The sequence below is a fragment of the Danio rerio genome, chromosome 5 (assembly GCF_049306965.1).
Source record: "Danio rerio strain Tuebingen ecotype United States chromosome 5, GRCz12tu, whole genome shotgun sequence".
NCBI lineage: Eukaryota > Metazoa > Chordata > Actinopteri > Cypriniformes > Danionidae > Danio > Danio rerio.
In genome coordinates this window covers 36,172,037-36,196,156 of record NC_133180.1, presented here as the reverse complement: position 1 = coordinate 36,196,156, position 24,120 = coordinate 36,172,037, and the positions used below count along the sequence as shown (strand labels likewise).

The 24,120-nt window shown below is 36.6% G+C and overlaps 1 protein-coding gene across 10 annotated transcripts in view; it reads right to left on the bottom strand.

Moving 5' to 3' along the window:
• The window catches only part of ar (androgen receptor), a 166,957-nt gene that overhangs the window by 111,484 nt on the left and 31,353 nt on the right, over positions 1-24,120 (bottom strand). Inside the window, exon 1 of one of the 10 annotated variants that reach the window (XR_012405634.1) lies at positions 7,704-9,335. The exons of 7 other annotated variants lie outside the window; for them this stretch is intronic. Coding sequence is in view for 1 of the 3 variants with exons in the window: in NM_001083123.1 (NP_001076592.1) it covers positions 7,729-9,200 (1,472 nt within the window). In the remaining 2 variants the exon portion in view is untranslated. 10 annotated transcript variants of the gene reach the window in all.

Below are 24,120 nucleotides of genomic sequence, written 5' to 3'. Positions count from 1 at the left end.
ATGTCCGCATGGATATCAAAGCTTCTCCTTTTTAATGCGTCTATAAGTTCAGGAAATTGTTTTTGGCTAAAATAAAATGCAAGTTCGAAAACATTCCAGAGACATCAATTTTTAAGACAATAACTTGTCTTGATATAAGTAGTACTTTTCAATGGTAATTTACATAAAATGTAGACTTTAATAACTTGGTTGATTTACTAACTTCAACAATTTGTTTTTGTTTTTGTTTTTCTGTAGAAAAATGTTTTGAGTTTATCTTTGATTACCTTACTGCAATTAAGACCTTGGTAGATCATTGCTTTGTTTTTAATACAAATGATAAAGAAATAATTTCTGATTTGATTGTAACATCTAAACAACTAAACACATTTATGAGAAATTATTAAAAATGTTCTGCACTCAGCAACAGCTGCTTCCTAAACGTCACATTAATATTATAGTACCACGGGCTATTTGCAGTGTTTTTCAGCCAATGGTAAAAATTCCGGTGAAAGCTTAAAGGTGCTTGCGGTATTTAAGTTTTTGACTCTTCTAAAGCGTAAAAATACCATGATATGTTTGCAGATATTTAAGAAACATGCAAGGGAACATACTTGTTTAGCTGAAAAAACAGTGCTGAAGTCAGATATTCTGCTTTGAAAATGTGTTTTCTGTGCTGAAATGCTGTCTTTGTTTTGATAATGTTAAACAATGCCATTTTAGCCAATTTTACTTCAGCACCCCAGATTGCCTTGATGGAAAACTGTGTATTTCATTCATTCATTCATAAAGGCTCTGAAAGCCGTGACCAAAATGCAACCTCAGGTGCACAGCAGCAGACTCAGAAATGAGCGCAGATTCTGAGTTCAACATGAGGTTATTATTTAGCAAATTATATAAAAATTTTGAACATAAACATTAGATTAGCAGGTTACATTGGCCCTGTTTACACTGCCAGTTTAATGTGACCCAATTCCGTTTTTTGCTTATATGTGACACGGATCGGATCTGTTCTATGACCGTGTAAACAGGACAAAAACGCATGCATTCGGATATTCAGGGAACGATTTCAGGCCTCCTTCATATGTGGAAATAAATCAGATATAAATCGGATACGTGACAATGCAACTGTCATGTAAACAGGCAGATCTGATTTATTGAGGCATTCCGTTCTAAACATCATTAAACTTGCGACAATTTGGGGCATCAAGACCTGACAATGCAAACGGTTGGTTAGGACAAAAACTCCTATCAGGTGCTGTTACATTTATTTACAACATTGTTTAAATCACTCGCTCCTGTCCTTATTCTGGCATCCATCGCTTGTGTTTTGTTTTGATCCAGGAGTGCAATACCTAGTTTAACCACTGGGTGTCAAACATGCATACTGCACCTTTACTGTAACTATTTTCAATTTCATAAGGTTCTTTTTACAGCACTGTTGTTGTAATGTAATTACAATACATCCAGTTAAATATACGTCAGCACTCATTTAGTTGTCCAAGCATAAAACGAGATGAAAGGCCATGTAACCTCTAGCTCCATCAGGATCAGCAAGCAAATCAGAATCTGCATTAAAAATACTAGGATAAAACAAACAGTCATATTTTAAAGGGAAGGCAGGGGAAAGTGGAATTTAATATAGTGCTTCTTGTCTTGTCTGAGCCCCACTTTATATCATACATTTATCAGGCAGTGAAGATCACTGATTTTAAAATAAATCAGATCTTCAATGCGGCGCGTTTATGCATTGCCTTTTTATCTCCTATAATTAAATAATTAAAATAATCTAAAAACAAACGTACATGTGGAAATTTTACAGAATGAAGCAGCTTTTCTGCTCTGAGAGTCAGAAAACAATGTCAAATGCTTTGGGGTTGTTTTAGAATCAGAACTTGTAAGACCACATACTTTTTTCACCCTCAAAACAATCTTAAAATTTCTGGTTGGCATTCTTTAACATTCTGTATCTTTTAAAGTGCTCATGAACTTTCTTTTTAAAATAATTGTATTATATTGTCTGTGGTCCACTTAAAATGTTCATACTTTGAGAATGAAGTCAATAAGTTATTATAACTTTATGATAACCTTTTTCAGAGGACACACAGATTTTAAGGGTGGTCTGCTCTGACGGTTCAGTAATAAAATCCACTGCTATGATTAGATGACAATAGTAAACCAACTCTTGACCACGCATGCAATTGAATGCCTCTCTGTTCACAAAACTTGCGTCAAAAGGACAGGTGTGCTTTTGAATGGCTTGCTTTCACTTTTGAATTTTACTGGTGTGAAATGTGACATCCCATGACAGTCTCAAGTTAGGACAAGTAAGATTTTAGCATTTTGTTTTTGATTGTAAACAAGCTACTGTGTCAGGTTTTACTATTTAAATGAAATACTATGTGTGCATGGGTCTATGACTTTCCAGACCTTTAAAATATTTTGCAATTTTGATTGTACAAATGAGAATAAGAAATCATTCAGTACTGTAAAAATTTTTTAGAATATTTTTATATGCTCACAATAACATCTAAAATAAAAGCTGCATTTTCTCCTTAAAAAACTGAATGTAAATCGAATCAGAAAATGAAAACAATGCAGTTATTTCTTTGATTTTGTTAATGTGTTATATTAGTAAAACACATTTGTGTAGGCATCTTCTTAGTGCTCATTTTATAAATAATAAATGTATTGCATTGTAATAATTGTACTGTTCCTCTCACAGAAGTGTGGCAGGTAGAGGCTGCTGCAATTTGCAAATGTAAATTTAAAGCCATGAAAAGATATCGTATTTTAAATGGGTCAAAGACGGTCATCCATTTCTGATTTTAATTTATTCCGTGCGCTGATAAACAAAAAAAATTATAGTCTCTGCTCATCTGTTGGCTTCAGAAATGAATAACTGTACAATCTATACAGCCTATTTATCCTACGCTATTAATTAGTAATACACGTGAAAATGTGAATAAAAATAATTAAATATATTATTTAAAAATCATTAATAAAAATCTTATTTAAAAATAAAAATTAGGGCGAGGCAGTGGCGCAGTAGGTAGTGCTGTCGCCTCACAGCAAGAAGGTCGCTGGGTCGCTGTTTGAACCTCAGATCAGTTGGTGTTTCTGTGTGGAGTTCTCCCTGCGTTCGCGTGGGTTTCCTTCGGGTGCTCCGGTTTTCGCCACAGTCCAAAGACATGCGGCACAGGTGAATTGGGTAGGCTAAATTGGCCATAGTGTATGAGTGCGTGTGTATGTGTGTGTGAGGATGTTTCCCGGAGATGGGTTCCGGCTGGAAGGGCATCCGCTGCGTAAAAACTTTTTGGAAAAGTTGGAGGTTAATTCCGCTGTGGCGACCCCTGATTAATAAAGGGACTAAGCTGACAAGAAAATTAATGAATAAAAATAAAAATTATAATCTTATAATAAAATAAAAAAAATTAATATATTATACATATATATTGTATACCCCTCCATCATTTTCTGAAGGCAACATTAGGCTGTGTTTATCTACAACCAGGCCCTGCACAATATTTTACGACCTTCAACGACATGTTTATTGCTTCCCTGTGGCTTGAATCTTGATCTGATCATGTCATGTGTTAATCGTTGGGCAGAACTTCAAAATAAGACACTGATATTGCTCAGATGAGGTGGTCTTTAACCTGCTGTAGATAGGTACGTTTATGTATCTGGTGTTTTTTGGGCCTGCTGTCAATAAAAGCTGTCATTTCGGTAAAATTAACAATTTCAGTTCTGAAACTTGCATATTATTCTTTTAGTATGGTGACATCTTTTTATCAAATGTTCAAGTAAAAGCTGATTTCTTAGTTTGTGACCCTTTTAAGTAATTTGTGGACGTTTGAACACTCTTCTTTCAGCAGTATTAAAATGTTTAGTAGAGTATTACATTCTGAAGATGAATTTTACCTAATTATACACCTTATGCCCCATATACATGCTAAATAGGACCACACACACACACACACAAGTTCATGAAAATCGGGATAGTTCTCATTTAATATAAGGATTATTCAATATTTGATGTACTAAACATATTTCAGCTTTCAGAAACCAAATCTCTCTTTCAAATCTGCCGAGGCTATACTGATGCCGAGTTGCAAAGACAGCTTGTTCAGAATATGCAGGGTTGTGACGTGATGTCTCTGAGCACTTAATATAAGTGCGCACATTTACACATTAACACCTATTCAGCAACACTGTACATAATTTTTCATCTCCACATTGCCTTCCATTGGACCTCAATTTAAGGGCTGTGACAGCAAATCAATATTATTAAGAAGAACTGCTATTAAAACTAGTAAAAATGAGCATCATCACAGACACTGCCACAGTGACATAAAGAACCTTCATTGACATCAATTTACAGTTTGGAGGGGAAAAAAAAGGGAATTTAAAAATGCCAAAAAGCAAAAGAACATGTTTCAGAAGAAAAAACTACATAACAAGAGTAGACAAAAGTATGGGACCCAAGAAAAGCAAGAAAAGTGGTGTGTATAACTTGTGCTCTTTACATTGTGGGGACCACAAGTATAAAAAAAACAGTACGAAAAAAAAAACTTTTACGTCTATAGCTTTACAAGTGTGCTTCTCTCTCTCTCTCTCTCTCTCTCTCTCTCTCTCTCTCTTTGTGTGTGTGTGTGTGTGCGCGCGTGTGTGTGTTTGTGAGTGAGTAAGTGAATAATATCACTGCTCTCAGTATACATCATTGGCATTTGATACAATTTCTCATCCATTTGTGGAGCAAAAAAAGTGAAAACCCAGTGTCAAAGCTTTTCCACAGCAAATCATGCACATAATTCTTTCATTGACTTCCACTGAAACACAGCACAGGTGGCACATACTGTAGAGCAACTTATTTAGATTCTCCTGAGCAATAAACATTGACTTTCACTCTGCTGACCTCAATGGTACAGGTATCTACTTAACACTCACTGTAAAATTGTAGTTCTAGTTAGAAGTGCGCTTATTTGTACAGGTATAATTATTTTTAATAAGTCACCCTCTTTTCAATATAATGCCATCACACATTGTCAGTCAAATGTGCCATTTTTTAATCTGAAATTGCGAATGAGCTAAGAAGAAAATCTTATCTTCCTTTTCATTTTTCACAAAAATATCAGTATTTTCTGGTCTTTGACAGTCACGGTCACTTTGAACTATAATAGTATGAGAAAATAGCTTATGTAAAAAAAAAACTAATTCTTTCACAAAAAAAAGAATAACGCAAGCAAATGAAATGATGACAATTGTGTTGAACAGCATAATTCACTCACCCTAATTCTAAACATGTTTGACTTATTTTTTTATCAATATGAAGGCTATTATTAATAAAGTCTACAAACTTTTATTATGTGGTCAGGTTTTAAAATATCTTGTGTTAGAGATGAAAGTTACAGGTTTGAAATGACATGAACGTTGGTAAATACAAAAGAAATTTTACTGTTGTTTGTAAATCGTTCTACAAAAAAAAAAGAAATCTCTTGTTCTAAGCACAGTGTTTTGCACAGCACATAAGGCAAACTTTAAATATGACCACTATAACTACACATGTAATCTTGAATGAGAACAAGAACTTGGACAGAGGGTTCTCAGAACTGAGTGCAATGGGGCTACAGTGAACTGTTTTAAGGGTTCTTGGTATAGGCTCCCTAATACGGTTCTACCTAGAATGCTTTGTAAGGAACCTTTGCCTTGTTTGGAATGCCATTTGACCAGAACTGAATTTGACCAAGGTGTACTTCAGATTATTACATAACCGATACACACGTACACAAAAACTCTTTTACTCCCCCTGCTTCTTTCTCCCCCTTTGTCCCTCTGTGTCTCACTCAGACGCATAAATTAACATGTGTACCACTAACCCATCTATCTTCAGTGTTTTTCTAACTGATCAGACTTTGTCTGTTTTTTTAAAAACCATTGATTTAAATCTGCTTTTGTTTTAATGTTAAAAAGAAAAATCACATTAAAATACTGCCAGTGTTCAACATGACGACCGCAATCACCACATACTATTAATACTGTGAACTGTACATGTAAGTACGAACAATTCCTACTCAAATAAAAACAGTGTAGCCATCAAATGTTGTTGAGGTATTCCCAGTCCACTTTTTCCCACCTAAATGTGGCTTCATGTTGTAGGATTCATGTTCGAGGGATTTATTATGTGTGATATGAGGTCAAGACCAATTTAAAAAGACTCTCACACTTTGTCTAATTATTTGGGTCTGCGTGTGTCAGTTTCACGCTCTGTCTGGTGTCGGACTCCATGCTTTTTCACAAAGATCAAGTGGTTCTGTTTCCAACTCAAACCCCAAAGATTCAAAGGTTAAACACACAACAAAGCTCAAATTCCTTTCAGGAAAAAAACACACACTGTATACACTAGCCTTGATCAAAACACTTGTTTAACTATGTCTGAACCTGAAACAGCAAGAGTTCTCTCAGGTTCTTTTGACAAATGCAGAAACAGGCCACTGTTTGTAATTTCACCATAGTGAGTTTAAGATAAAGTTTTGTTTTAAAAAAAGTGTTGCAAAGTAAATCCAAATTAGGATAATATTTAAAAACCAAAATCACAAATGCTGACAAAGTGGCATATCAAAACGACCTAATAAAATAGAAGTTATTAATGCTAAAACTGTCATTTTAAGCAAGGAGTTTGCATGTCATTTGAAACGAATAACATGACAGTTGGACCTGCGTGTTGGTGTGTAATACAAAGTGTGCCCCTTCCATGTATAGTCTGTGAGTTATTAAATGTGTGAATGACTCAGGAAGGGAACAAGAATACAGGGAGATTCAAGGATAAGAGCTTTGAGGCTCTTGGCACAGTGTCTTTTGTGTTGGACACAACCGTGTGGGGTTGCCTTGATCGCAGTATCCCTGGAACCCAGCAACCCTGAGGGAGGAGGCTGGCCTGTGTTTTAAAGACTACAAGTTTGTGTGTAAATGCGTACAGCTGTCTCTGTGTACTAGTTTACTTGGCTGCAAACACAAAGAGATGAATTTCAAGCAAATTAGCGCTTCCTCCAGGAATTATACATTTAATTCCAACCAAATAAATCAGTCGTAAATCATTAATTATCCTGATCAGTTCATGAAGTAGATATATAAAATCTATACAGAACTAAAACTGCATAGAGAAGATTTAAAGCAGACCTTGTTCTATAAAATATATAACATATGAAACTATTTAAATGGGCATATCTAAACGAATGAGTATATAATACTCAGTGTAAAATGAGTATATAATATATAATGAGTATATAATTTATAATGAGTATATAATTTATAATGAGTATATATATATATATATATATATATATATATATATATATATATATATATAGTTTAATTACAGTTGTCACGTTTATCAAAATTTACTTATGATTATTCTAAAGGTCCTCGGAGCGACTGAAAATATGTCTGGGAGATGCCTGGCTTTGAAAACCCTCTTAAAAAATTGTATGTACTCCAAATGTTTTTGTTTAACTATTTTCTATATACCCTGTGCACGGTGTATTATTCATTTCGGTTATGCACTCAGAGAGTAAATATAAATGCAAATAAGCATTTCTTTAGGTCGAAAAAAACTCTTGTCCCGTTTGAGAGGTGCAAATGCGCGCGGTATAATTTTAAGGGGCGCGTGCAGATCTGGAAATAAACTTTTAAACTAAATAAATCAGTTGTGGCGCAGAGCAAACAAAACGCAGCAGAGCCGCCTCTTACCTGCCATCCGTGAACGATGTTACATCCATCCATTCGCCCATCTCGTTTTTCACGCCAGGCACGTTAGGGTACGGATGACGGGTCAGCATCCCACCCGGGTACCACTGCTCGTGCGGAGGTCGCTCCCGCGGAACCAGAGCAGTACTTCGGCCGTATTCATAAGGGTTACAGATAAACGGGGGTTCGTGGCCAGTAGCATAAGGTGTCCTTTGCTTTGGAGGCCCGTAGTGGCCGTTAGAGTCCTCGGCGTACCTATGCGGGTACGCCCAGGTGTCATTCAGATCACGGGGCATCATCTCGGTCTTGATTCTGACATTATAGAGATTCGTGTAATCCTCCATGGGACCAGCAAACTCTCCAGACATTGATGTGGATTTTACGAAGCTATGGCTCGGTCCGTTTTCGAGCTCCGGGTGGGCATAATGGGTCATGCTCGCGGGCAACAGTTGTTCAAACTGGCACGAAGCCGCTCGCGGTCCGTCCATATCCGGTGCTGTCTGCGCTGCTGTACCTTCTGAACTCAGGTTGGCAATGTCCCCGGACAGGCTGCCGAACTCATGCACATCCGCGGTCAAGTTCGCTCGAGAAGCGTTGCTGCACTGCAAGGTCGTCACCTCACCAGCTAGCTGTTCCAGGTCGCCACTTTTAAGCATCCCGAGCACTTTGTCCCTGCCTCGGAGCTCTTCGCCTCTGTCTCGTCCCGCCGCGAGAGCGTACTCTCGGTCTTTCCTTCCTGCCTCTCGTTCGCTCACTGAGCAGTCGAGCAAAGGCATTCCGTACAAATAGATCTCCTCACTACTTTCAGTGGTCAGGGGCGGTGGCGGCGGTGCATGGTGCTGTCCCACCTCGCCCAGTTCGCTGGACTCCATAGCTAAGCCCAAAGATACGGACACGGCTTTGCACAACTCTCGCGCTGTCTCTGATATGGTGCAGCTGGTAGTGGTGCTGCTGCTGCTGCTGCTGGAGGTGATGGTGGCGGTGGTGCACGCACGACTACTACTCGCCACACTTGCGTCACGGCCCGAGCCCAACTCTCGTGTGTGAACTTCAACAGCACCGCAGCCCTTCTGTCCACTCTCGACGACCCGAAGGAAGCCTGCGCGACTACCGCTGCTTTCGGTGGCGTCTGTGCGGCCCGAGCCGCTAGATGACAGAGACGAGTCGCTTTTGCTTCCTGATGAACTCTTGAGAAAATGAATTCGGCTCGCCGCCGCCTGTATCACCGAACTCGCACTCTCGTACTCTTTTTCGGGGCAGCATATTATTCTTCTGAATGAGGACAGCTCACTTAAGCGCATTTCCCTCGACGAGCCCTCCTGTAGGCAGCCGCACTTCTTGGAGCTAGAAATATCCAAACTCTCGGGGTTGCTCGCTCTCGCGACGCGCACGTTTTGAAAAACGCTTTGGTAAGGTCCGTGAAAAACTGCGTCTGGGGACTCGCAGGCTTCCACCAGCCCGACCGGAACCTCCATAGTCTAAAAGCAGAGTACAACACAGGCCGTGAGGGTTTAAAGGGGACTCACCGCAACAAGTTCATCGACGAAATCCTTGAAAAAGTTCCAGTCAGACAGACACGAGTGAGCTGCGCAGCGCGACACTGTGTAAGCAAAAATAATCAAACGGACGCGCATGTAATCGCAGCCGGAGACGCATAGGCGGCTCTTAATAGACGTCAACGAGAAAAGTTTTCCGAAAATGCACGCGATTTGTTCTTCGGGGCTTTATTCAGTCCCAGTCATACTTGCACGCGTGTTATCCATAAATGAGCAGATGTAATGGCAATGGGAGGTGGGAATTTCTATCCGCCGCTCGAGTACTTTTCCGTCTACCTTGAGAACGCGCGATAAGATTTAGCGCCGTTTTGTTTGCAAAGGACAGTCCCAGAAGAGGCGGCGGTTGGTACAGTAGCACCCTGGGTGCACCATAACGACCAATCCTTTTATTTTAAAGTACAGTTACGGCCCTTTTCTCCCGTGTCAGGTACTCTCCTGAGCTCGGACGCAGGTAATGCGGGGAGAGCTTGCTGTGTCACGGTGTTTTGCCGGTGTAAGCAGTAATTTCACGGAGAGTTCGCTCGGGAAAGTCCTTGAGCGCTTTTACTGTCAGGACTAAATTATACAGGCACAGGAACGGCGCCAGGACGGGCGAATAGGACTAAGCGCACTACAAATACGAGCGGGGGATCACAACTCACTTTTACTTAGTATTAAAATAAAACAGATGCCTATAAATATCATAGGTTTAAAGAAGGTGAAAAATACAATAAAATCAATGAGCCCCACTGCTCTACGAGAGAGTGCACAGTGCGCACTTTATGAGGGTCTGGGCCTTTGTTCTGTGGAAATGTTTCTCGTGACATTTATTACTGAGCGCACACTAAATGCACACTAGGACTGTTAAACCTGTCTGAGGAGCAAAACAGGTTAATGACTATTATTATATTTTTTATTTCTTTTTTTTTTTCAAAGAAGATGCTCAGATTTAACCTTACTGGAGCAAATGGCACTGCCTGGACATTTAAATTAAATATGAAAAAACATTAAATGCTTTTGTGTGTGTGAAATTTAATAGACCATTTAATTACACTGCAGAATTTAAGATCAACTTAACACATGAGATCAATTAAAAAAAAATTAAATAAAAAATGCCAAATGCCCTTTTTAGACAGAATGTGAATTTCTGGATTGAGATGGGAATGTGAAATATGGGAAATATGACTGACTGGGCAATAAAAGGAAATGAGAAAAAGTCTGAATCTGATAGACAAACAAACTCTACTTAATGAAATCACCTTATTTATATTTGATCTCTCTTGGCTTTGCTAAAAAGACTACTCTAACTTTTTCATCAAAGCTCCAGAAAGTGAGAAAACACCCAGACAAAAATGACATTATACTGAACAGTATAGTGCAAAAGTCAGTTCCTGAGGTGCTTTTTCATTCACGTCCAGACATGAGGCCATTATTAGCTCTACTGAAAGCAATATTATTATACTAGAACTTATATTACTGCAAAGGCAAGGACATCTCTTCATATCCATTTTATTCACTGCAACTTACTGTGACCTTTATTACTTTTTTCGCCAGAAGGGGATGTCAATGGTCCTCAGTCAGAGGCTATTCATTATTAATCCCAGTTATCAGTTTTCTCCAGATTACTCACTCTTTAACATAAGGCGTAATTCATGTCAAACACTACATGCAGAGAATGATTTCTCAGCAGAAACTTTGCCCTGTTAAGAAGCAAAAGTTTTTAGCAGCGCAGCGAGTGTGCCACGTATGCAGTGCAGGAAAAGGATATTGCGATTTGGGCGATGAATGCTGCAGTGAAGTGTTTTAGCTTATTCAGAATGAGAAGCTTATTCACAATGAATTGGTGAGCGTCTGTGGGAGGAGCTGAGAGTGAGGGATGGAAGTTGAGAGGGCTGTTTGGTTTTGTTTTGTACTGACCGGAGAGGGGAGAGATGAAGGGAAGGTACTCAGTTGTTTGGTTTATGAGTTTAGGCTTGATTTGGTTATCACATTTCATCATTGCATTTTTGTTTAACATTAGGAACTGGTGCTCTACCCATCCCTCGTGGACTCTCATTGTGTTTTCTTTTTTTCTTTTTGATTATTCACATCCGCTAGAGTTTGTGTGTGTGTGTGTGTGCCACCTGTTGCTTAGTAACTGAAATTCCACGTATACTCAAAGCATTACGGCAGAGAACAGCCCATTTACTCTAATTAAAAACCTAATTTTTCTTGTATTTCTCTGAAATAGTTTTTTTGTTATAGGCTCCTGCTGTTATTATGTTGAAAACAATATTCAAAGTTCAGTGAGAATTAAATTTGACATAACAGGATGCTGTATGTAGCAAATGTTGATTACTGCACAACATGTTTTACTTGTTCCACTTCCATAAAAACCTAAGAGAAAATTAAAAAGTATTTAAAAATATTATAAGAATATATACATGCTCAACATGACACATTGAAACACAATTACCATCATAATGACAAAAACAGACAACTCTACAGTACATGTTTTATTAGAAGAATTAATGCAAGTTCTTTTATAAAACAGGATGTAGAATTTGTAGTTTGGTTGTAAACATTTATAACAAAAATATTTTAGTCCTGGTTCACTTATAGCATTAACACTGTCACAAACCTAAATAATGAAAATAGGTCTTTGACACATCATATCACATCAAAACTTATGTGAGCAATGTTTGTGTGCTGCACTATTCATTTTTGAGAAGAGATTTTCTGTAAATTTGCAGTTTTACGTATTTTGTGATTCATGTTTTTATTTTTCTTCTGTTTATGTATGCTCTTGAATTGCATTATAGGGCCTTGATCTTTCTTCTAACAACGTTTAACCTTTAACAGTTGTAAAGTGAGTTTTAAAGAACTTTATATTGTCTGGGTTGGTGTTGTATATTACAGTACAAAAGCCTTGTAATAAACTGCCAGTACTGTACATTATGAGTTATTTCACAGACTTATTTCTCTACATATTATTTTTTATACAATATATTATTAATAAATTAATAAATTGTCACTTTGTTAAAGTATAGAGTTGAATTTCCAACATCAGAAGTCGACAGAGTAGAGATCAAGAAACCATAATGTAATTCACAAACGTAAATAAACAGAAAGAACTAAATACAGAATCTGTGAATTAGCAGCATTTTTAACAGTGTTTATATGAAAATATATTTAGCAGCTGATAACCAAAACTAATCCCACCGACATTAAAAAATACTATAGTAATTTATAGTAAATTCTATAGTGGTTTTAATCATACTTGAATAAATTGCTGTGGTAATATGTACAACAACTATAACCCAATCCTGTTCAAAGCTTTCAACCCTAATATGTACTATAATACAGCACAGTTTACTGTATTAAAAACTAGAACAATATTTAATAGCCTACAGTTGATTAGTTTATGATAATGTATGCTGCATTAAAATACTATTCATTAACAAAGTGTTGCAAATATACTGAAAAAAATGATTCACAGATGACTTCTTGAATTTACTCTCTTTTAAGGTAAGTGGTTGGAAATGATTTATTTGGGCTGAATTTAAACAAACAAATTAAGTTTGTTTAATTTCTTTGTTTAAATTTACATCATAGCAATTGTTTTTAACAAATATACCATAAATGTGTACCATTCTTATTATTAAAATGTTCTTCACACTATACAAATGAAAAAAGTTCTAGTATGACACCAAGTTGGATTTTTTAGGAGAGAGTTTACTGTACATGTTCACATATACATTTGTTTTTATATTAATAATAAAACAGAGTGTGATTTTGATAGATAAAGCTTTTTTCCAGGCTAAAATCTCTACACAGTATACAAAAATACACTTTACTTTAGGATGGTTCATAAACATTTGAGTATTTATTATAAACTACTACAGTATTTTTTCATGTGGTCAAGGTAGATGTGTAAAAAGAGACAGTGTGTTTGATAAAGTTTACTGACATTTAATGGTCAACATTGTGAGTATGACATGTTATGTAGATGTCTTTAGTCCATGCTGTGTTCATATTTCAGTCAAACCACATCAAGTTTGTTTGAAAGCGGTCTCAGTCCACTTGTTTGGTATGCACCAGGGTGTGGATGGCAATGTTCACATTTATTCAACTGTACCATACCATACAATTGCATCAGAGTTCGTTTTAATTAAGCAATCCTGCCAAGAACACTCCCTAAACGTCATAATCTGCTTTTAAGAAATTCGGTCCTATTCATTTGTATTGGTATTGTTATTTATTTTTTATTAAGAAAAGGCACAAGTCAAAACAATTTTTGTGATAATTAATTTTATGCCACAAACACTGTCGTATGAGTTTCTAATATTTACTGATGACTGAATCTGTGGTTACCGGTATCAAGATTATGTACACATAATTAAACCCACAAAACAAAGTATGTGCTCTGTGAAATAGGTGGATTTTAAAATGATTGATTACAAACTCTGTAGCAAAGTAAAGTACCTCAGGTGACTGCGCATATGTGTTTGAGTGTCTATATAAAGCAGTTATTTGGGGTTGCTGGTGTTAAACTTTATCTGTAAATATTCTAATAAATAAGAAAGTTTTTGTCTTTCTATATATCGCTCAGACACTTATAATGAAAAGGGCAGATATTTTTAAAATGCTTGTAATTCTGCATAATATTTTTACGTCATTTAGGATATATTCTATGCTTCAGCTCTAAAAATGTATGTTTTGCCAAAACGGTTAAAAAACATTATCTGATTGGTAATGAATGAGGTGATGTGTACTCATGCCATATGAGAGTATTTGATGCGTCATGAACATGTGGCTTCAAATAAATACAAATGTAAAATGAAGGTGTGGCTGCTATAAAATTTTTGCGGTGAGAGTGAGAGAAAAACACAAAACATTACAATGATTGTGAGCAGCTGGTTGTGACATTCAGACTCCAAAAAAAGAAGTAGATTAAACATTAACATCCATAATTTTGAAAGGAAAAAAGATTTTTTTTTGCAACCGTGTTATAGAAGAACCCCCAAATAACCTTTCAGTCAACAGTTCTTTAAAGAACCACTTATTTCTGAAGAACATTTTAACAATCTAAAGAGTTTTCTACATTTAAGAAGCTTTTGTAGAATGAAAATGTTCCAATGGTGTTAAAGGGCACCTATGATGAATATCATCTTTTGGAAGCCCTTTGGACTGAACTGAGCGTCTACACAGTCATATTGGAGTGATATAAAGACAACAAGTCTCTTTTTTTAACGTTAAAGGGTTGCGAAACACCAAATTGACAGTCATATATGTGCCCCATGCTGCTAAAACACTATTAGGACACTAAAAAGTGAAAATTGGTTGTTTTTGCGTTATTTCGAGCAAATTCGTACTTCTGGTTTGAAACAAATTTTTGAAGCTGCGTCAAGACCATGAGATCTTAAAGTGTATTCCACCATGTAGACTGGACGTCTTTACCTGGGAGTGCCTTATCACGTCTGTAATACAGAGTGTGCTGCATTAATTCATGAGTAAGACTTGGTTCAAACCAATCAGCGTGCTCTATTGTGTATGAGTTGCAACTTTATTAATATGCATGATAGCTTCGAAGCTACCTGCTACAGTGTTCCTGTTACAGTGTTCAGGCGATTGAGAGACGACACGTCGTGTTGCCAAAACAAGCGTGCAGTGTTGCTTTTATAATTTGCTGCAGTGAAGGTTTTGTTTTCAGTTACGCAACGCTCAACAACAATATGTGTCTAAGGGTGCTTTCACACCTGTGAATCGATTCAGTTGTTCCGAAACAGAGATTACAATTGTTACATTGTTGCTCTTTGCTCTTGGAGCGGTTCGCTTTCACACTGCAAAGTTTTTAATCGGACCAAAAGAGCTAAAACAAGTCACGTGCGAGTAAACTCTCCTTACATTGGTCAGAGTGTCAGGGTTTATTTTGCAGCTTCCCGCTCAGCTGTCAGGAGAGGTGGTGGTTAGGTGGTGATTGACAGGGTGCGCGCGACGTGTCTGAGGAGAGACACGGTGGGGAGGGGTGAGAAGGGTGCGCGACGATGCCTATTTGAGGACTGGGAGAGAGACGCGAGATTACCGGGAGATCATCACTCGTTTGCGGGCATCCGGAGACTCGCGAAACTTCCCGCCCTACTCATAATTCTCTCTTCATATAGCCGTAAGCTTATTACATATCCATAAAACACTGTGGTATAACCGCGCTCGGATCGGATCGCTTTCTCACTACAATCGAACCGCTCCAGGGTTCGTTTCAATCGAGCCGAGACCACCTCATTCAAGCGATCTCGGAGCGATTACTTTGGCGCGGAACAGAGCGCGATTGCCCTGTTCACATATGCCAATCGAACCGCGCTAACTGGGCAAACGAGATACGTTCCGAAACAAAAGTGTAGGTGTGAAAGCACCCTAAGGAACTTTTTGATTTACCCAAGAGTTTTTTTCATCTGGAAATGGTGAGATCCGGATTTGCTGCTCGTCTCCTCTTAATAAAGATGTGGCTCTAGTTGGTGTTGATTGTCCTGTCTCTACAGATTTGGTAAGCGAGCAACCAGTGGTCATTGTTTGTTTATTCAGATGGCAAAGTTAGTTCGTATCGTCAGCAGTACTCTTTCAGTGTTTAAAGACGGACCTTAGTCAAATGATTAAGGCACCGCATGTTTGCAATGAATTACATTGATTTTACCGTCTTTATTCTGCATGTCAGTACAATTATTAAAGAAGACGATTCAATCCCGGTTTGTGGACATTAAATCCAGTTTATTTTGTACACTAACATAACAGATATCCATACAGCAGTTGATATTAACGTGTGTCCTGTCAAGTTTGCAATGCAAAAACAGTGCAGAGTTAATTGCACATGCTGTGAGTGTGTGTCTGTTAGCTTTGCAACGACATTGTGTGTGACTCATCATCGCAGAAAGGCTTGAATTAACTCCACAACAAATACATCAAATAATCATTGGGAAAGTTCCTACTGAAAAAGGGGTAAAATAAGTGCCCTTTAAAGCTTCTTTTCGAAACCATTGCTAATAAAGAAACATTATTTTAATGACAAAAAGGTTCTTTAGATTAAAATGTTCCTCACACTATACGAATGAAAAAAGGTCTAGTATGAGACCAAGTTTCAAGTCGTTTTAGGAGTGTGTTTACTGTACATATTCACTTATACATTTGTTCTTTGATTATCAATAAAATTGCAACGAAGGAAACTGAAAAAAGCTGAATGAGTTTAAGTGTGATAAAAAAAAGGTTTTCCAGGGTAAAATCTTTCCATTTTATAATTTAAAGTTACAAGTACACAGCACAAAAGGAAAATGTGTTTGATACTTTTCCCATCTCTGTCTCTATGTCCACATAAATACTTCACGTTTAAGATCTTTTAAGAAAAAAAAGGAGTGAAGAACAAAAGACATATGATACACAACCACCTTTGGGTCTCTCTAAACCCTTTGTCTGTCCATAATGTCAAGTTTTCATTTACAAGCAAACAATTACACATTCCAATCCATACCAGTCATGAAGAAAAGAGAGAGAGAAAGAGAGAGATATAAATGGAGACCGAACATAACAAGCTGCATTAAGTATATCATTCTCTGTGGTGTCAATACCATGCCAACAACTGAGGATTAACATCTGTCAATGCAATGTGGTCTGCACTAATCAATGAGGCAGGGTGTTTCATAACGCGCATCCCATGTGTGAGAGCATGCATGTACAAAGCTGAAATAAATGAATGGCTTTCTGCTCGTCTTTCAATTATATTATCATATTAGCGAACATCTACAGTCCACATAATCAGATCATTTCACCCGTCCCCTCTGAGGTCAGCGGACATTCTCTACATTTCTCCCGCGTGCTAGAGTATGATCAGTACAACCTCTCTGGTTTTGATTATTGAGCATCTGGAAAAGTTGTCAAAGCAGGTGATGTAACTGCCTCTTTATATACTGACTGCTCTGTGGTCAGCGTGACTCCGCCCACAGTGTCATGCTGTTGCATAATAGCTCACACTGCACGATTTTTGCCATGATTTGTTCAAATTTTCAAAAAGACTCCTATAATTCTCAGCTATAATCTCACTAAAAGCCAATAAATGGCAGCTGCAATCAAATTCTTCCTGATAAAATTGTCAGAATTTTTACCACATTTGAGACAAAATTTGAGACCCTTTCCTGGAGTCTGACTTTTCCTATGACTGTCAAAACAAGAACCAATTTGAAAACCTAACCTAATGACGCATTTAGTATAAAATTTTTAAAGTACCTCAGACAAGATGTTGAAAGGAGTCATGTGGATAGAGCAGAAACTTGAGTTAGAGTGAAAATGAGTGTTTGCACATGCCATTTAGAGTTGGGCGATATTGAAAAATAACTTATCACGATATCATGTTTCATATCATTTGATATCAATCATTATTTATATGCTTAACAATACATTTAGGAATATAAGGACTAACAACTTTATTTTAATTTACCAACATTACTGAGGCAAATAGTTTTAATAGTCAAAAACAAAAATATTTAAACCAAATATCAGATCTATTTACAATAAAATAAACAGAAGTGTTAAAAAGACTCTTAAACTTGATAAATAAAATGTTACAAAGTGTTTGTGCGATGGTCAAGCGTAAATACTAAACAAACAAAGCAAACTGTAAGGTGTGAATAATAATAATACAGTAAACCTCAAACTCTGTCAACAACACAAATTATGAGAATCAAATCTGAGCTTTCAAGTATATCAACTAACCATCATTCTTTAAATACATATTGCAACATTACAAATTGTGAAGTTGGATGACCATATTACGCCCTATGCTTAAAAAAATCTTTCAGATGGGGTGCTAGTGGCTGGGATGCACAAGAAATAACCAAAAAACCACTCGGGCGACATCCTTAAATCCTTTTTTATTTACAGTTTCCTCACTGCTGCTATATCCCACCCATTTTCACCTCTTGTTATTCTGACCTTAAGTGACAAGCACAAGCGTTTTTGTCTAAGTGTTTGTCTAAGGTAATTAGTCTCCCGTTATTACGGAAATGTGTATATTCCATACAAGGTGTGAAGCAGATAAGTTACTTCTACTTACAGTACATGAATTGCAGTGCACTCGCGGCATTCGGAAAAGTTGAGATACTTTTAAAGTACAGCTGAAAAATGCGCACAGTTGATGTTGATGCGCGTTGCTCCCATATGTGTGTCGTGCAAAAAATGCCAAACTGACACCCTAAGCTTATTGGCATTTCTTCCAAGGGGCGTGCTCTGCAGTCACCTTTTAATAACTATCGCTTCATCCCAAAACTTTATGCGAAATCTTTTTTTTTTATTTTTTTAAATCAATATTGACAATTGTATTAGATCAATAAATATTTATACCAATTTTATCGCCCAGCCCTAATGCCACTGTATACATTTTTTTACCCGGCTAAAACAGAAAATACTGTTTGGAGAGAGGCAAAATATGTAATGATTTTTTATTAAAATATACCAATAGAAGAGCACTATGCATTTGCACATGCATTATCTGAAATGTTTCAAAGATATGCATAGTGTTCTGTTTTGTCATTTTAATGATGTCATACACCGTCAACTTCGGGTTTGGTTTTATATAAAAAACAGGGAAACACTAAAGATCTTTAAAGCTATGTTCTGCATTTTAATAGACTGCATAAAGCAGCTTTATAACAGAACCCTAAAGTTCCTGAATTATGGATTAATAAACGGTAATATTTTAGTTTTGGGAGTCCCGAAAAACAGGCTAATATGCATGCAAGAAAAAAAAAAAACACTTTCGATGTCTTATAATATGCATTTATTTTTACCTTATTGTCCCAGCGGCTCTCATATTATTTGTTCAGGGATTCATTTTTCTTCCTTTGTGTGAAGCTAACCTGCAGTGACTGCTCCGATGACCCAGCGTGCTGCGATTGGTATAGTGCATGCAGCACCTGTCAGAAACAGAATGCCTATCACAGCTTATACTGCGAGTGTTATAGCAAACAAGAATGCGTGAGCCTAATGCAGGTACGTATTGATGAAGCACAGCATTTTTATACATATTGTACATGTTGCGTATTGCTCTTTACTCCTTCACAACTCCAAGCCATAAAAACAACAAACATTCAGTACTAATCGACACTATTTCTATGACACTATTCAATATATTCAGTACTTATCAACTATTTTGAATTTTGACCAAAGCTCGTCAGAGGTTCATTCTGCTGCATCAAAACCTTAGTTTGCATGTTCAAGTCATTGAAATCAATGAAATCCACACTGCAGCGCTTTCTGCATCTGGTGTAAAAGAACATTTAGCTGGTTAACGGGATACCTACAGTACAAGCTAGTATGGATTGAACAACCTACACAACCGAATGCATATTTTGCATGCTGTAGAGAACAAGAAACAACCATTTTGAATCACACTTACAGGATGTTATTTGGAGGAGCAAGAAATTAGTCCAAACAAACTGATCCTGACCAAGTTTCTTGTACATAGTCTTTTAAAACTGATCTTTTCTAAATGGCTGGCAAATTCTGTTTTAGGTTGCTGTAGCAGTCAACAACAAAATGGCAGGAACTGTGCACAATGTTAGGGTTATACTGTGGATTGTTGTGAAAATATTATTTGATTTCTCACAGCATTATATTTAGAAAGTAAAAAAAATATTTTTTTTCCTATGTTCAATGCACAGCATTTTTATGTCATAATACAACCTCACTTAAAATCAAGATCACTATTTTTTCACGATTCTGTAAATGTAAAATAAAGGTTAATATGATTAGCCTATTATTATTATTGTAAATTCTCAAACACATGGTAAAACAACAATAATAATATTAGGCCTATATGTACAGTTGGTCTACTGTTGCTTAAAATGCTCAATTTTGTATAGTCATTATGGATTACTTGAACAGACTTTTCATTTGTCCTGTTTGTTAATTCACAGTAATATGATGACATCAGAACATAACTACTCATAGTTTTAAAGTTGATTTATTATGTTTAAGGCATGTGCTTGTCATCTGTGATTGACAACATTATTAGACCATTTGTTTTCACTGGTAAATATAGAATTTTGTCATTATCAGATCACTTCTTATGTTATATTCAACACTATTTATAGGCTAGGGTTGTTATACTGACACAGTAAACATTTATTTTCATGCACAACACTTTGTGTTCGCTATGAAAGAAAAAAAACAAATCAAATGCTTGTAGTGATCATAACTCTAAAGTGCGATATGATAATTTAAATGATGTGCGCTCAGGTTTCACTTTTACTCCCGAGTGCAGCTCATGGCTGCTGTCACTGTGAGAAAAAACACATACATGTAAATCAAACCTCCCGCAAGGCCCTCAAACGATCGCTCTGTGCAACAAACTGAACGCTATTTACAACTTTATTATCTGTTATTCACAGCCTATTCAGGTTGTGATCACTAATGTAGGCATCATGCATGCACATTCTCAGTAGTCAAACAGCTCGGGGTCAGCTCACGTGTGATTTAGCGGCCACGAATACATCATTACTTGAAGACAGAAATGACACTTTTGGGTGTATTATACCTTATAAATACAGTATGTGACACTTTTAACGCCATTTGAAGGTGTCATTGTTGCTGTGAAGACTTGTGTGACTGCCTTGCTTCTCTCCTGACCTTGAAAATATAATTGGCTGAATTGTAGAAAAGCTGAATTAAGATTGTGTGTAGGGTTGAATAGAGATTGTTTTTTGATTTATCGTGCAGCCCTAACACAAGGTCATTTAAAATCAATAATAAGGGTATTTTAAAATATATTTAGTATAAAAGCCACAACTAGGAGAACTGACTAACAACTGGAAGAACCGACTGTGGCATAATAAAAGTTCTGCTGTTCAGATGCTCGACAGCAATTGTTTTAGTGGCCTCATTTCATTTTAATGGCTTTCAGCCTTACTCTGCTTCATACTCCTATCATGATAAGTTTTGAATACGCCAGCTCATTCATGAACAGGAGAAACAGGATTTCTACATGAGTCCCATAGAATGTACTAATGTACCCATAGAATGTAAAAAATAAGTCCAAAAAAACAAAACAAATCAGTCCACACATATTTTTTGTTGTGAATATGCACCCTATAACGGTTACAAATACATTCTAAGCTTTTAATTCTTTAAAACAAATTATTGAAAAAGTGAGGGTGCATTTAAAGTTAATTTGGCTTACCAAAGCAGTGGGATATTTCACAGCAGAAAATCCTAGCTCAGATTTGTCGTAAAAGACAATTAAAAATCTCACGGTGGGAGCCTGTTTGTAGTTAAAGCATTTCCTCACAAAGTAGCATACACCTGCAATCACATTTGTTTGAATGTTTTACAGCTGTTCTGAACCCTTAAACCTCTGCAGCAAATGCACAATTTCCACATCCGGGTCCTGTCAAAGTGAACTTTTTATCCCGGAGCTTTTTTCATTTCTGTTGATCTGTTGAAACAATGTGTAGGCCACAAATGTCTCGTTTTGACAAGTCAAACTTTTCAGTTAATAAAACATCCAGCAAAGCCGAAGCCCGAGTTATGTAACACTGGTTGAAAAACAACAGCAAACGTGCAAGATGCTGGCAATAAATTACTATTATACATTTAGTACGCGTTTTTCCAAACTCAGTCAGGTTTATGTATTGTTCCAGTATTAATTGGCATGGCTTTCTTTTGTCCTCCACCTCAAAAAATACCCAATCCAAGTTCATATGCCATTTTTGAGACAAACTAAACAAAAGTTATTTTTTTAAATGACGATTTGCAGTTTTATTTAACAGTTATATGGCAGAATCCAATCATTTATATGAGCAAATGCTTTTTTAGTCCAAAATGAAGTGCTTTTTGATGTTTATAACTTTCATATCATTTAAACAGAAAAGCTCCAGTGAGCATAACTCATGTAAAAATCCCCCATACTTTTATCAAATCTCAACTAAGTGACACTTATCCCTCACAGTGCTGGAAATTGTGTTTGTAATTATCAGCAGCTAATTACTATCATTATATGAAACAAGATAACACGTTTTAGCAACTTAGAGACAAAAATTCACACAGGATTCTTGTTTTTTTACTCACCCTTACTTTTTTCTGAATCTGTATGACTTTGTTCTTCACACAAATTAATAACATAAAACAAAGTTCATTTTAATCTTTTTTTGGGGGCGTCACAGTGGCGCAGTGGGTAGCACAATCGCCTCACAGCAAGAAAGGTCGCTGGTCCCAGCCCCGGCTGGGTCAATTTGTCATTTCTGTGTTAGGATTGCTTGTTCTCCCAGCGTTTGCGTGGGTTTCCTCCGGGTGCTCCAGTTCCTCCACAGTCCAAAGACATGTGCTAGAGGTGAATTGAACAAGCTAAATTGGCCGTAGTGTATGTATGTATTTGCAAGCATGTATGAGAGTTTCCCAGTGTTGGTTAGGGGCTGGAAAGGCATCTGCTGCGTAAAACGTATGCTGGATAAATTGGCGGTCCACTCTGCTGTGGTGACCCCTGATTAATAAAGAGACTAAGCTGAAAAGAAACGGAATTCAATAATTTCTGGCTAAGCAATTTTATAAACATTTTTAGAGTGGTTGTAAGTCTTTTTATTAGGAGGACAATAATTATGCATGGGGATGGCAATCAATAATTAGTCTAAGTTCTCACAAATTCAGTAATGATATTTTTCTGACAGAAGAAAGTTCCTGACAGTGACAGTAAATGGCACTATCATGTTTCTACTCTAGATCTAATGTCTAATCGAATAAAGTTCAAAGAAGATCTGTTCAGAGAGCAGATGTTTTAGCCCACAGCTTTTCCAGCTTAACCCAAAGAACAAACAGCAACATTACTTTGCCAGCTGAAATTAATTAGTTAGGGAGAATAACCAATCCTATTCTGTTTTCCATTTTCTCTTTTAATGCTTAATTATGAAATTCATGGTAAATGAAAAGGTAAATTTTTGATAGAGAATTTTACTCCGATATTTCTTTAGTAGAAGGACAGTTTCGACAGCTTGATTAATCTAGCTTCTCACGTATTAACCATCTAAAAACTGAGTGTCTGTTTTTTTTTTAAACACATTTTATTTTAACATTCAGATTTTATCAGTTATTTTTTAACACAAAATATAATTTCTTACACATACAAACATCCGATTATCTCTCAGTAAGTTTGCAAGCATCATCAAATTGTGTAAATAGATGAACATAGAGTTGAAGTCAGAATTATTAGCCCGCCTGAATTATTAGACCCAGTTTATTTTTTCTCCAATTTCTGTTAAACAGAGAGATTTTTTTCAACACATTTCTAAACATAATAGTTTAAATAACTTATTTCTAATAACTGATTCATTTCATCTTTGCAATGATGACAGTAAATAATATTTGACTATATATTTTTCACGACACTATACTATACAGCTTAAAGTGACATTTAGAGGCTTAACTAGGTTAATAAGGTTAACTAGGCCGGTTAGGGGAATTAGGCAAGCTATTGTATAATGATGGTTTGTTTTGTAGACTACCGAAAAAATATATAACTTAAAAGGAGCTAATAATTTTAATATAAAATATATTTTTTTTATTCAAAACCGTTTTTATTCTAGCCAAAATAAAACAAATAAGACTTTCTCTCGAAGAAAAAATATTATCAGACATACTGTAAACATTTCCTTGCTCTGTTAAACATAATTTGGGAAACATTTAAAAAAGAAAAAAACTGAAAGAAGGGCTAATAATTCTGACTTGAAATTTTGAAAATTTCAGAAACAGAAAGATTTAGAGACGGGTCTGGATGCATGCAGACCTGGTGCAGTGCAATCTGAGCTGCATCCAATGCTTTTTAATGCACTCACCTAACCTCACCCCTTAC